Source organism: Emydura macquarii, unplaced genomic scaffold (assembly GCF_026122565.2).
Source record: "Emydura macquarii macquarii isolate MOO-44397 ecotype Brisbane River unplaced genomic scaffold, CSIRO-AGI_Emac_v2 contig_1253, whole genome shotgun sequence".
Lineage (NCBI taxonomy): Eukaryota > Metazoa > Chordata > Testudines > Chelidae > Emydura > Emydura macquarii.
The window spans coordinates 4,624,982-4,639,957 of record NW_027131390.1 but is presented as its reverse complement, the minus strand read 5'-3'; the positions used below and the strand labels follow the sequence as shown (position 1 = coordinate 4,639,957).

Sequence of the window (14,976 nt, the reverse complement as noted above, 5' to 3'; positions counted from 1 at the left end):
GAGTGCTGTGGGTAAGTGGGATTGTGTACCTGATGCATGTCACTGCATATAAAGATACTTAGGTGTATTCCTGAATATGTGTAAGCTTGAGGGAATGCCTGAAAATTTCCCTGCGTTAACACTTCAAAATGGATGTGAAATATGGCCAGAAATAGTTTGGGATCCCATATGTTGTACTGTGCTTTGAATACATACGTTCTTGTGGAAGGATAGCTAGATGTCATAGTGTAACTGTCAATGTCTTATGGAGGTATACATCAATCTTACAATCAGGATCAAGGGACACTGTTTTAACAAATGTGTATCTTAGACCTATCTAGAGCATGAGTAATAGATCAGTAATCCACATCATTGATATTTGATCACTGCTGTCTGTCCTAGTCACAGGTATCTACCAATTACTCTTTGGCTTCAGTCATGCAGGTTTTCCTTTACAGACTCATCCTTGTCCTTCACAAACCCACCTGCTACATCCTCACCTACCTCTGGGCCTCTTATCTTCTGCAGCTTTGCCTCCTCATTGCCAGGACTTTGATCTGCCTCCTCTGCTGCCTCTCGTAAACTGTGTTTGGAACTCAATCCTGTATCTTGTGCTGCCACTTCTGCTCATTCCTTGAGTGCCTCTTTTGTCTCTTCCCCATGCTAACTTCTGGAACTGTATTTACCCTGCTCATCTCCTTCCATCTTGCTGTGCTGCTAACCAGATTATCCCTTTCTTTGCAGTCATTGTCAATAGAAGGCTGGGAATAGTTCTCTACTTAACTCTTTGTGAAGCTTAAAAAGCAAGGAGATAATATGGAGATTAATCAATAGAGGTATTGGTTTATCTTTTCCTTGTGAGTATTGAGTGTCCACTCCCGAACAGATATTCCCCTACATGCCCCATCTGTGAACGTGGACGCAGATCCCTCTGTTCTGGAAAAGTTGCTTCACATTTTCTAAGCCATGTGCTATGGAATTGACATCATAGGCAGGAACTGAAGGTGGTGAGTGGCCATCTGACCAGACTACCTCATTGCTTTGGCATAGTACCATACCCCAGCCAGCTCCTGAGGCTTCAGCCCAAAGACACTGGTTTTTACCACTGAGTCATCTCCTGGGTACCTCAGTTTCTATCAAGTCTTGGGCTCAACCTTAATTTCAAGGTGGTTTTAAGTGTACTTGGTGTCATGGTTACTGAGCTAGGTGCACCGTTGTCTCTTCTTGGAGTCTCACTGAGTTGACCTCCCACAGTATCAGACCTTGGGCCTTTATCTCTGTTGGGGTAGAGTTCTGCAGTTCTCACTTTTAGATTGGGACCTGGGTTACAGCACTGTAGGTACCAATTGTAACTACTTCAGCAGGTCCAGTTGAGGTTTAGACCCTGGTAATGACTTCTCTTCAGCTGCTGAGAGTAGCAGTTAATTCACAGGAATCACACAGGCTTCTCAAACAGTATTGTTTAACGTAACAGTATGACAGAGCATTCAGAGACATGGAATAAAAATAACACAAAAGGAGAGTTAACCAAATGGACCTGACTTAGCCTTTTAGCTGCTCCTGGCCTAGACGGTTAGGTCCTGAGACTGCCTACCTTCAACTCCTCTCTCTCTCTCCCCCTCCCAGTGTGTGTCAGCCCTGTGGCCTGCTGATCACTCCCCCTCCCTTTCTGCCAGTGGAAACTTTTAAACTTTTGATCATTATGATAGCTGCCTTGGCAAAAGAAGTCTTGTTAACGTTGCTGGCACCTGGAAGTGGCATCTCCCAGTAAAAGCCCCCTTTGATCAACTTCGCTTGTCTTAGTTCTCAGTCCTTGCTTTGTTTCCTGCTTAGGCCAACCCTTAGCTCCAGTTGGGTTTAAGCTTTGGCGTTCAAGTAGACAGTCATCCAAAATTGAACAGGAAAGCATATAATAGTCATAACAGTAGTGCAGATATCTCCCACTTTATCACACTTGGATTTTCATTTACTTTTTTCCTGTGGTGGATTTGATTGCCTGTCAAGACTCCTTGTCTTGTTTCCTTTCATGTCTGCATTTATAAGTAGTTAGAGAATGCTTTTATGCCATAAAGCAATCTTATTTTTCAGTGACTTGGAGCAGTCGTTATTTGTGGGAGCAGTCTTATACAGCTTCTCTTCATGAGTTAAAAGGCTTGTTTCAGCTTAAAAAAAAAAAAGAAATGCTCATTCATGTGAATTGTCATCTCGTGCGTTACGATGGGTAATAAACTTGAATCCTATAATTATATGTCTGGGTTGTTAAGGAGTCGAAGTGCATAAAGATAAAAGATGAATAGCCACACTGAGGTAAGGGTGATAATGTTCTGTCTAATGCTACACTCATACTGTTTCAACAAAGGTACACGTTACCGTAGCGGCTAGGTGAAAAACCACACTCCAGTGAGGAGATGGCAGGCTCCTCCTTAGATAGCAGTAATGGGAACATTCTTCAGTCCATCATACAGGAAACGCTAGCTTCAGGAGCCCTAGGGAGAAGGGTAAACTACCAACAACTCTTCTCAAAGGAACAGTTCCATAGGCCTACTTATCACACTCCTGCCACCCACTCTTCACTATCAGTACTATTTGACCTGTGTGAGTTAATCCTCTGAGAAGGAGTTGGTTGAAGGGATCCTACACACATAATGGGGCGGGAAGTGTCATAGTTTCTTCTTCCTTTCAAGGAAGGCTTCTCGCAATCCACAAGCTGACAGTGAGTGACGCCAGACACCACTAACTGAACAGCAGTCCTGTCAGGTTGCTTTTAAATCATGAGCAGCTTTTTTAAAAAGTACAATGAAGGAATGAGACAATCCTGAGAAATGTAAGCTCATCAGGAATGTCACAAGGAAAACTGAACAGCACACAAAGCTACAGTGGGAGAGCATTGCTAATGCATGTGCTCATATTAGAGGGCCTGTTGTGTAAAGACTAAATCTGTCTGAAATTTTGGCTTGGGGTAGATGAAATATGTGATGGAGGAGCATAAAAAGCACATCATCTTCCTTCCCCGCCAATGCAAAGACAGAGGAGGATTATACAGGCCCTCTGAAGGACCATTTTCCTGAGTTGGAAGATAACCTCTTTTGCTCTACAGACACAGGAAGCTCCAAATAGTGCAGAGGAGGAATTGAGCAAGACAAAGATCACAGAAGATTTAAATTGATACCCCAAAACTGACCAATACAATTCAGGTACTTAGATGTCTGTGTACTTAACTTGTGCAGGCTTTGGGTCATCCAAAACTTGTATGCTCAAAACTGCACGCCCAGAAATTTGTGCTTCTAATCTTGAGTGCCCAGAGTTAGTCTCTGTTGAAATCCTTATGGAAAAATATGATCCGCCTTCAAGAGGGAAAATATACATCTTACACAAACTGCCTACCAACCTGGGGGCTGCCTATTTTCTTCCTGTTTCTTCCCCCATCCTGATCAGTTCTAATAATCTGCTATTCCGAACATCACTGTTTGGTTTTCTTTCTTTTTTGACGTTGCATACTCAGACAATGTTAATGTGGTGGTTCGTAATTTATAATCCGAAAATTATATTGTCTTTCACTCTTCAGTTTGTGGATAATGACTTCACATTCATAGTCCATACCCAACTCTTGGAAAATCTTTCCCACTGTACTGTCTTAATCTTATAAGTAGTGTCAGAATTTCATATAAATGGGCACATTACATTCAAGTAATGTCTTTTGTTAGGCTAGAAGCAAAACAGTTTGTCAGTGCATTGATTTTTGCTGTTGCTTGAAAAAAGTCTAATTTTTTTACGTTTGAAGAATTTTCCGAATATTTATCATTTTAACGTGAAGCTGTATCTGTGTTACACCAGCAGTTATCTGCCCAGCTGGAAGGATGTTTTTAAAAAAAAATTAAGGGAAGATCTTCAGCTAGTATAAATTGGCATAGTCCTGTTGCCATCAGTGAAAATGTGCTGATTTACAACAACTGCAAATCAGGCTCTACATGTTCCAAAGATCAGACAGCAGTTAGATTAAACTCCAAGAAGATGGGGATGCTTCCTAAAAACACAGGGTTTGTTTAAAGTATAAATTAGACAAGTAGCTTCTCAGAATGTTTTTTATGAACCTGTTTCTTGCACTCAGACACAAGGGCAATGGGTGTGATGTATGTGTATATAAAAAAGCTTTGGCTGTGCCCTAAGGTCCTGTAATATAATATATCTTTGTATGTTGTGTAAAAAAGGGCAGTTGGAGCTGTTTTGCTTTCCCTGTAAAATGAGAAAGTGACACATTGCTACAATGTGTGGACATGATTTAGGAGCTTAGTGTGTTGTCCTATAGTTGAATTTTACTGATAAAACAAAGGCAAAGGCATAGTTGTTAATATCATAAAAATAACAAGTGTGGAAAATGGATTTTTAAAATTTATTTTTGCTCTTTTCTTCCAGAGTATGCTTGTTCTATTTATTATAAGGAAGACTAATAAGCTCTATTGCGTGTACAGTAATATTTCTCCAGCATTTTTCAGAGCTAATAAAATAGTCTTTAAAGGTTACACAATTATTTTCGTTTTTGAAAATGCTATTTTCATTGTTATAATTATTACAGTATTATGTAGCAGAGATGCATGTAGTATTTGGGAATGCTGCTTATGAGGTGTGGCTCGTTTAAGAAACCAGGAAGTGGAGCCAGGAGGAGGAAGAGAAGGGGCTGCAGTAGGAGTCATGAGGAATAGATACCTAGAGGAGGTGCCAGTAAGACCACTGGAATTAAGTTTGTTCTTGTTTGCATTTAAACCTGAGTGATCTTCAAATTATTGGAATACCACAATGCACTTTCAGTAATTATATTATCTGAAAACAGCCAAAGCTGTATTGTTGGAATGAGTTGTTATAGTATGTCTGCAGTGTAAATAAGGTACTGTGCTCCTATTGTTGCTTTCTTTCAACTGTTTAGGACATTCTGCCTGTCTCTGTAGGTTTTGAATACGGAGTGCAATGAGTGACTGATTAAGTACTTATGTTAATGATGATAGGGCAGTTGGACAAAAGTATTACTCGCCTCTCATATTACAGTGGTGAAGGCATGTTTTGAAGTGGATGATACTATATAACAGCACCTTCTTTCAAATTGCAGAATCTAGTAGCAAAACTATTCCGGGAACCGCAACTGCCGAAGAAGCCGCTAAAATCTTAGCAGAGAAACGACGTCTTGCCCGAGAGCAAAGAGAACGTGAAGAACAGGAAAGAATTCAGAGAGAAGAGGAGAAAAGGTGACTTGTAAATACTGGAAAACAATGTTTTCTGTGGTGCAAACTTGATTGGCACGTAAACCTGGTTGGCATGTATTTCAGCTACACATGCAAGAATCCGCAGAGAGGCAGGTACAAGTGGCAATGTATAATGGCAAAGTTTGCCGGAAATATCTATCCGTGTGAACGTTAGAAATCTGTGTGAAATGGGGTGTCACTTTCTAGGTGGACTGCTTCCCTTTCTTTCAAGTCTACAGTGATTCCTACTACTTAAAATATGCTTCTTACTTCAGTTAAATTTAATTTCCTTTATAGGATATTAAAATCCTCTTCAAACTATTTCTCTTAAACTCTTCTTTGACAGACTGGGGAGACATGTTGGCTTCTAAGTTCCTAGTTGAAATTCATCCCTGGTTGTTGACTGAAATGCCATATGACGGATGGCAGGTAGCCTACATGCAATCCATTTCTCTTATTAGTCGAGTTCTCATAGACTTTAAGGTCAGAAGGGACTATTATAATCATCTAGTCTGACTTCCTGCACACCGCAGGCCACAGAACCTCACCCTAACCGCTCCTGTAATAGGACCCCTAACCTATGACTCAGTTACTGAAGTCCTCAAATAATGCTTTAAAGACTTCAAGGTACAGAGAATCCACCAGCAAGTGACCCATATCCCATGCAGCAGAGAGAGGCAAAAAACCTCCAGGATCTCTGCTAATGTGCCCTGAAGGGAAAACTCCTTCCCATTTCCAAATATGGCAGTCAGCTAAACCCTGAGCATGTGGGCAAGAGTCACCAGCCAGGCACCCGGAAATAATTATCTGTAGTAATTCAGAACCCGTCCCATCTAACATCCCATTACAGGCCACTGGGCATATTTACTGCTGGTTGTCTAAGATGAATTAATTTCCAAATTAGGCTGTCCCATCATACCATCCCCACCATAAACTTATCAAACTCAGTCTTGAAGCCAACTCTTTTTGCCCCCACTGCTCTCCTTGGAAGTCTGTTTCAGAACCTCACTCCTCTGATGGTTAGAACCCTTGATCTAATTTCAAGTCTAACCTTCCTGATGACCAGTTTATATCCATTAGTTCTTGTGTCCACATTGGTGCTGAACTTAAATAAGTCCTATCCATCCCTGGTATTTATCCCTTTCAATGGACAAATGTCCATATCACCAGGACAATTGGCACTCTTCTTGAGAGTATCATAGAAATGTAGGACTGGAAGGGACCTCGATAGGTCAAGTAGACCAGCCCTCTGTACTGAGGCAGGACTCAGTAGTGTCCAAAGACTTAACTGTCCATGAAGGATGAATTACCTTTCTGTACACAGATCCTTTCTGTTCCTTTCCTCCGGTGGGATGGCGGTGTTTGTAAACTTGCACTGTTTGCTGCTTTTTGTTGTATCTGTTCTCTGGCTAGGTACAGTGGATGCTGCTTAATAACTATCCTGATATTAACAACTTTCAGTTAATAGCAACATTTTGCCAGGAGCCAGTCGTGTCTCGTTGACTTTAATGTTAATGGGGTTTGAATGTTAGCAACAGTATGTCACTTACTGAGAACTTTTTCTGGAAGAAAGGTCCTGGCTGCGGGCAAGGAAACACTGGGACAGGCCTTCCCTGCCTCAGCCCTGTAAACCTGCCTGCAGCTGGAGTTCAGCCCATCCCAGTCCTTCCTTCCCTGCCTGCAGTTCCACAAACCTGCCTTCTGCTTATTGGCAACTGCCAGCAAATGGCAACTTTTTGCTGACCACATAGGGCTTGCCAGTAAGAGGAATCTCCAATTGCTGACTTTGGTCTTCAGAACGGTGAGTTTGGGTATATGTACACTGCCTCCCCGCCCAGGGAGACAGACATGCCCCAGCTCCACTTGAGTTAGTGCGGTAAAAATAGCCGTGTGGATGTTGTGGCACTGCTAGCTACCCAAGTACAAGCCCACATGATCCCCTGGGTCCAAGTTCACGTGGCTAGCCCTGTGGCAACATCTACACTGCAATGTATGGCATGCTCCCAGCTGCAGTGTAGACATACTCGTTGGCATCTTTCACAAGCTTTAAGCTCTTCTCTCACTTTAAATATCTAATCTATAATCCTTGTCTTGGAAATACTAGGAGCAGAGAAGAAGAAATGGTAAAGAAAATGATTGAAGATAAAGTACAAAGGGAGGAGGAGCTCCTCAGACTGGAGGAAGAAAAAAGACTTAATTATGAAGAACAGCAAAGACAAGCTGAAGAGGAGAGAGTTCGCAAAGAACAGGAGGAGCAGGAAAAACTAGCAGAGCTTCAGCAACAGGTTTACTTGCTAGATCTAGAATACAACTCTGTTCCTTTAAGCTGTTAAGTCATTCTTTCCAGATCCTGGAGTCATGTTGGAAAATGCCCAGTCATAAAAGGATGTAAGACACCCCAGATAAATCTGTTGAATTAATCCTAAATTGTGTGGCTTTTGGGTCTGGGAAAGAAGCAGACATTTCATAACCATTACAGTCATGTTCAGTGCACCGGGGCAGAAAGCTACTTTGTAGGCAAGATGCAAGGAACTCTGTAAAAACTGAAGTAGAATAAGTTCCAGAGGGGTAGCCGTGTTAGTCTGTATACAGCAAAAACAACGGGAGTCCTGTAGCACTTTAAAGACTGACAAGTTTCTGAAGGCTGCAGCCCACGAAAGCTTATGCCTTCAGAAATTTGTCAGTCTTTAAAGTGCTACAGGACTCCTGTTGTTTTTGAAGTATGATGGAGCTGCTTCATAATCTTATTGGGGCCACTTTCAAAACTTCCTGTTCTAAAAGATCAGAGAGCAGTCTGGGGCACCTTGTGAGTTCTAATTTCTCTGTAAAAGGTAATGTTGATAGCTAAGAGACTGATACAGCAAATTTGAAAATCCTACTAATCCCTATATATAGCCTTTCATGGCTAATTAATGTCTGTATACACTGGGAAAGGTATCCTTCCTAATGAATGGTAGAAATTACGTTTTTCAGGATATATGGACCTTGTTCAATGTGTGATGAATTTCTGACAGCTATTTGTATCTATGGTATATATCGTCTTATGGACCATCTCTGTAACTGTTGTATAAACTTTTCATTCTCAATCTCTCTGTATCCTACTTAGGTGTTCTGAATAATTGTTATAAAAATGAGCTAGTGTTAAGAATCCTCTTAGCTCCTATCAAGGCTTGCAGTCATAGTGAAAAACAGATTCCACTATAATAGGAGCACTAAGATATTCAGTGCCAGCTATCTTAAATATCTGCCTGCAGAGGTTTTGAATTAATGTTGCTATATTTGCAATTTAGCTGCTTTCCTATTACTTTTAAAAGTATCTTCCTTAAATGGACCTTCATTCTGAAGTACAGGTTAAGCTCTAACTAGTCAAATAGCTCAGGGGACATCTGAGTACTAAAGTACTTGGATGATCATTTAACTAAATAGTTTTTTCTTTGAATTTCAGAATCAGGTAGCAAATCTGTAATTCAGTTTTTCTGGATTAGGATAATAGGTGTTTACATGTACTGCACACCAGATGCTTAAGGGGTGGTTTGAAGTGCTTATCTCATCTACAAAATAACTAATCATAAAATAGCTCTCTTGACACCTTAAAGTTGTACTGGATACAATATTCTCTGCCTTAATTTTAGAGAGAGGAAGCTGAAGCAAAAGCCCAAGAAGAAGCTGAAAGACAACGGCAGGAGCGAGAGAGAATTATGCAGCAAAATATGCAGGAAAGACTTGAAAGGAAAAAGGTGCTTTCAAACCTTTAAGTGAACCTAAAATGTTTTGAGTCTCTAGTGTTAAAGCAATTTGGTGAATAAAGTTAAACAAATCATTTGTATTGGGAACAGTCACATGTATTTGAATAAATCAAAGTGCATTTTAAATGTATATTTTGGTTTCTATTCTAAAAAAATGTTTTTTAAATGGTAAATAGAGTAATGAATTTTTAAATCATTTAAATACAAAAGTTGATAAAAGAAGCCAAATGATCAAAGCTCAGCCTTTTCAATGTTGTGACAAATGCATTTTCATATGCTTTAACAGAGAATTGAAGAAATAATGAAAAGAACTCGGAAGTCAGATCAGAATGAAGCCAAGGTACTTCTTTATTTGTGATATAGATTCAAGGAGGTCTCATATTTCACTTTCAGAACCTTTCCATTAAATGCTTCACTTTCAGAAGAATAACATCTTTGTTCTGTTCACCCGAAATGAAATGACTTCCAGTCATAGCACAAAGATCCTGTGCAATGACCAATTACTAACTCTAAGCAGCTTCACACTGCAAATTCTCAAAACTCCCCATGTTAACAAATTTGTGCTCAGAGCACGCCCAGCCATCTTGACTTGTTGTCCCTTCTGGTTAAGGAAAGGAAGGATTAATTCTGAATATAGCTGATTGAAAATGGTGCAGATTTTTCACAAAAAGTTCATCCTGTTTTGTCAAACTCAAAATTCAGTTGTTTGTTAATCAGCTCTAATTTTGATTAAAAAAATATGAAAGTATGAAGTATTCAATTTAATTGCTGTTTTATAGGGTGCTTATTATTTACCAAGTAATAACTGCTCTGGACTAATAATAAACACCATAGTATTTCGTTTCATAGTTTATTCATCCAACAATACAATTCCTACCCAGACATGATTCTAAGGAAAGGAAGGAGTGAGAGCAGCAGAATAAGGATAATGGATTTCAAAAAAGCAGACTTTAACAAACTCAGAGAACTGGTGGGCAAGGTCCCATGGAAGGAAAATCGAGTTCAGGAGAACTGGCAGTTTCTCAAAAAAAATATGAAATGCAGCAAAGCAAACTATCCCAGTGTGAAGAAAAGGTAGGGAGAATATTAAAGACCAATGTGGCTCCACCAAGAGCTCGCTAATGACATGAAAATCAAAAAGGAATCCTACAAAAAGTGGAAACATGGACAAATTGTTGAGGAGGACTACAAAAGAATTGTGCAGGAATGTAGGGACAAAATCAGAAAGGCTAAGGTACAAAAGTGAGTTACATCTTGCAAGGGACATAAAACGCAATAAAAAGACAGTCCAAAAATATGTTAGGAGCAAGAGAAAAATGAAGGAAAGCGTAGGTCCTCTACTTAGTGGTGAAAGAGAGCTAATAATGGATGACATCAAGAAGGCTGAAGTGTTTAATGCCTATTTTGCTTCATACGTCACTAAAAAGATTAATTGTGGACTAGATACTTAATGCAGTATGAACGACAAGGGAAGGAATCAAGTCAAAATAGGAAAAGAACAGGAGAGAGAATATTTAGGTGAGTTAGATGTAGTCAAGTTGACAGGACCTCATGAAATTCATCCTAGGGTACTTAAGGAACTATCTGAAGCAATCTTGGAACCATTAACATTTTTCTTTGAAAACTCATGTTGGACGGCTGAGGTCCCAGACGACTTGAAAAGGCTAAACCTAGTACTTATCTTTCAAAAGAGGACCTTGGAATTAAACCAGTCAGCCTCACATAGATACCGGAAAGATACTGGAACAAATTATTAATCAGTCTGTAAATATCTAGAGGATAATAGGGTATTATGGAGCAGCAAACATAGATTTGTCAAGAGCAAATCATACCAAACCAACCTAATGTCCTTTGACAGGATTACGGGCCTAGTGGATGGGGGAAGCACTAGATGTGATATATCCTGATTTTAGTAAGACTTTTGACACAGTCCCACATGACATTCTTATAAGCAAACTAGGGAAATGTGGTCTAGATGAAATTACTAGTGGGTGAAAATCTAGTTGAAAGGCCATAAGAGTATTTATCAATGGTTTGCTTTCATACTGGGAAGACGTATCTAGTGGGGTCCCTCAGGTATCTGTCCTAGGTCTGGTACTAGTCAATATTTTCATTAATTACTTGGATATGGGAATGGAGAATATGCTTAAAATCTGTGGATGACATGAAGCTGGAAGGATTGCAGGCATTTTGGAGAACAGGATTAGAATTCAAAACAACCTTGACAAATTGGAGAATTGGTCTGAAATCAACAAGATGAAATTCAATAAAGACAAGTGCTAAGTAGTCCACTTGCGAAGGAAAAATCAAATGCACAGCTACTAAAATGGGGAATAACTAGCTTGGCAACATTACTACTGAAAAGGATCTAGGGGTTATACTGGATCACAAATTGAGTAGGCGCCAACAGTGTGATGCGGTTGTGAAAAAGGTGAATATTCCAGGGTGTATTAACAGGAGTGCTGTATGGAAGTTATAGGAGATAATTGTCCCATTCTGCTTGGCACTGGTGAGGCCTCAGCTGGAGTACTGTGTCCAGTTCTGCGTGCCACACTTCAAGAAGGATGTGGACAAATTGGAAAGAATCCAAGGGAGAGCACAAAAAGAAAAACCTGACCCATGAGGAAAGGTTTTAAAAATGGTTCTGTTTAATCTTGAGAGAGGATGAGTGAGGGAGGAGCTAAGTCTTCGCATACATTTTTTAGAGCTGTTAAAAGAGAGTTGTGATCAATTGTTCTCCATACCCACTAAAGATAGGACACACAGCAATTGCCCTAATCTGTAAAAAGGAAGGTTTACGTTAGATATTAGGAAAAGCTTTCTAACTAGAAGAATAGTTAAATACTGAAATAGGCTTCCAAGGGGGGTTGTGGAATCCTCACCACTGAAGGTTAAGAACAGATTAGACAAACACCTGTCAGGGATGGTTTAGGTTTACTTGGTCGTGCCTCAGTGCAGGGAGCTGGTCTAGATGACCTCTCAAGCGCCCTTCTAGCCCTACGTTTCTATGATTCTTTGAAGCATAGGAATTGCTGTTAGATCAGACCCATGGTCCGTTTAATCTAATCCAATATCCTCTCTCGTGCGGTGGCCAGTACCAGAGGGTACAAGAAACCGTTCATTAGGCACATGAGGAGTAATCTATCACCCATGAAAATCTCATCCTAGCCCCAATGATGATTGTCTTAAGCACTGAAGTCTGAGGTTTTATATCTTGTCCAAAAAGCGGCATTGCGTGTTGTCTAGGATAGCATAGTGAATTGTGACAAATCAGGACCCGTGATTATCCTGTGCAAGGAAAATCCTAAAAGGAGCCAGTGGCAGAAACAAAACTCAAACCCCTCACACTGCTGCTCTGACCACCACGCTGCTGTACTCATTACACTGCTCCTCAGCTCCCCCACATTACTTAAACATTGCTTAAATAGAGACTTCTCCTGATTTAACTTGCTTTTGCTGCAAGTGCTCTGACTGGGTTTACTGCCAACTGGTGATGATCGTGAATTCTTACTGTGTACTCAGAGCAATTCTTAAATACTCCTGCAGCATGTAAGCTGGATGTATGTTTTTTTAAAATGTATTGAATCATGGCCTAAGTAATAATATATAGCCATTCACTATACATATTGTGTGTTGTATTGTGTAACTTACAAGAGTATAAGTTAGTAGTAATACAAATTTATGTTGCAGAATGAAGAGAAGTCTGCTAATGAGGCTGATGAAGAGGAGGAGGAAGATGTTGAAGAGGAGGGAGAGTTGGACCTTGAAAAAACATATCAATCAGGTAAGCAATGTTTGGTCCAAAATGGTTAAAATTGCTTATATTCTAAAGGGGGACAGTCACTGTGTCAGTGGCATCTGAATGAGATCTGGACTCCCTAGTAAATGAACAATTTTGTTGTTTCACTCATTCTCTGGAAGGTCTTATTCTGTTTTCAACAGTTAGTGATAATTTACTGTAAGTTAATTTTCATGCTGATGGATCATGATTTGAGTGTACCACTCACACAATTGCCATGGAAGCTGTGTGCATTAAAATGAGAATAGAGTATATATTCTATAGTGCAGAAGGCAGGCAAAATTGTTAACTAGACATGTATGATTTGAGAGTGACTAAATATGATAGTAATAATAATGTTTTAGATTTGTTTTGGCACTTTAAAAATACATATATTATTCCATATCAATAGAGCCAATTTCCAATTAGAGATGTTCATGTTATGAGACTGTATGTTCAGGACATCTCAGCTAGGAGAGAGACCATTTAGGCATTTGTGTGTTGTTAATTTAGAATAGCAACCCTAATATATTGCAGCTCTTTCTTTCAGAAAACATAAATGGTGTTGATCTGTCTCAAGAAATCAAGGTGCAGATGGAATGTAGTTCTGAGGTTGCATGTGGTTTGACTTCTACAGAACCTTCAGTGCAAGATATGTCAAAAATGGAGGCGGATGAAGTACTTATGAATGGAGATGAGCAAGACATTAATCAGAAAAATAATAATGGGGGGTCTTTGCATGTTACACAGCTAAAGGGTTACAGGTGAGCTTGTGTGATAGTGTCTTAATTGTAAAGGTTGGATCTGAAAGTAATTTATGCGAGAAATCCTTAAATACACTTTATATAGGGATTGTGTTTAGTATTACTCATAGGTTGCAAAAAATTTAGTTTGAAACTGTCTAGTTTTGTTTTAGTTGTCAGGAAACACCTGATGGTTTACTCCAGGCAAAACTTAGTTAGTGATTAAAAATTATATGCCACTTTAAATATAAAAAAGTAACATTAAATTATAAAATAGAATGTAAATTCATTATATTCCTTCTTGCTGAAAAACATTTTTGTTTTTTGGAGCTGGTTATGATTCAATCAGTCATAAGTCTGGGGTAACACTAGTGAAGTCAATGGAGATACCTCTGTAAATCTGGTGTGAAATCTAGAACAGGCCCACAGCTGATCAATTAATTTAATGTACAGAAACGAAATCCAGAGACTTTGCTGTTTGCTGCAAAACCTGCTAAAGCATCAGTATCTTGTTAAAGAAAAATACCAGTTTAAAACTTTCCATTATGAAGCATTGCCCACTGCCTCGTATATTGCATGGTTAAACTGCCAGTTTTCTACTTATTGCATAAGATGCTTGTTTTTGATAGTGCCATGTCAATAACATGGTGGTTGAGTGGACTGTGAGATGTTGCTATACAACCAGAAACATGCCTTAGTTACTTATAAACAAAGACAAAAATCTGAATAGTTTTCCCTGAGGTTGGATGACAGTTTTGTTTCTAAGTCCCCAAACAGAGAATAGAAAGAAGGAAGAATACCCACACTATTCTCTCTATCTACACTTGCCGCCAAATTCAGCGGCAGTCGATGGGAGATACGCAAGCTACTATCTGCTGTCAACTTCCTAACTCCTACTTTCGCTGCACCGACAAGTAATGCGCTCCCGTCGACGCAGCGTTACTCCACCTGGTGGAGGTGAATTAATAGCATCTATTTCCAGGTCTCCACTTCTGCTCAATCGATCTGGATAAATCCATCTGACAGCGGCAAATTTGACGCCTTCGGTCTAGACATAGCTGAATCGGAGCTCTCTTAGGCTAAAACATTATTAAAAAATAATACAGTACTGAAATTCCCACCAAGTGAGATTTTTAACAATATATTTCCCTTTTTCATTTTTTTTGAGAGAGAATTTCCATCCCGTTTTAGGAAAAATCTCCTATTGATTCATGGGCAATTCTTTTTGCTTGTTCAAATCCTATTGATGCTTTAGAAATGGCACTGTGAAAATTCTGATATTAAATTAAGTTTCTCTTCTTGCCGTATGTCTATGAATAAATAAATATGTCTATGACTGAATAAAGTTGAGTAAAAATGTTTCATGGCTTCTTTAAAAATTAATTGAAACTGATTGTTTGACTATTACACTTTGCCAGAATAGTCTGACTCAGTAAATGCATGTATTTTTCAAAAATTAATCTGAAAACAAAGTAGAAATACAGATTATTAAAGCA

The 14,976-nt window shown here is 39.4% G+C and overlaps 1 protein-coding gene across 11 annotated transcripts in view; it reads left to right on the top strand.

Moving 5' to 3' along the window:
• Nucleotides 1-14,976, top strand: part of MAP7D3 (MAP7 domain containing 3) — a 63,836-nt gene that overhangs the window by 41,946 nt on the left and 6,914 nt on the right. For 10 of the 11 annotated variants that reach the window (XM_067548056.1, XM_067548050.1, XM_067548048.1 and 7 more), the window contains 6 exons: nucleotides 5,081-5,216; nucleotides 7,318-7,498; nucleotides 8,846-8,950; nucleotides 9,246-9,299; nucleotides 12,650-12,743; nucleotides 13,288-13,501. In XM_067548056.1, the coding sequence (XP_067404157.1) occupies nucleotides 5,081-5,216; nucleotides 7,318-7,498; nucleotides 8,846-8,950; nucleotides 9,246-9,299; nucleotides 12,650-12,743; nucleotides 13,288-13,501 (784 nt within the window). The remainder of the gene's footprint in view (nucleotides 1-5,080; nucleotides 5,217-7,317; nucleotides 7,499-8,845; nucleotides 8,951-9,245; nucleotides 9,300-12,649; nucleotides 12,744-13,287; nucleotides 13,502-14,976) is intronic. The other variant, XM_067548052.1, reaches the window with a different exon arrangement.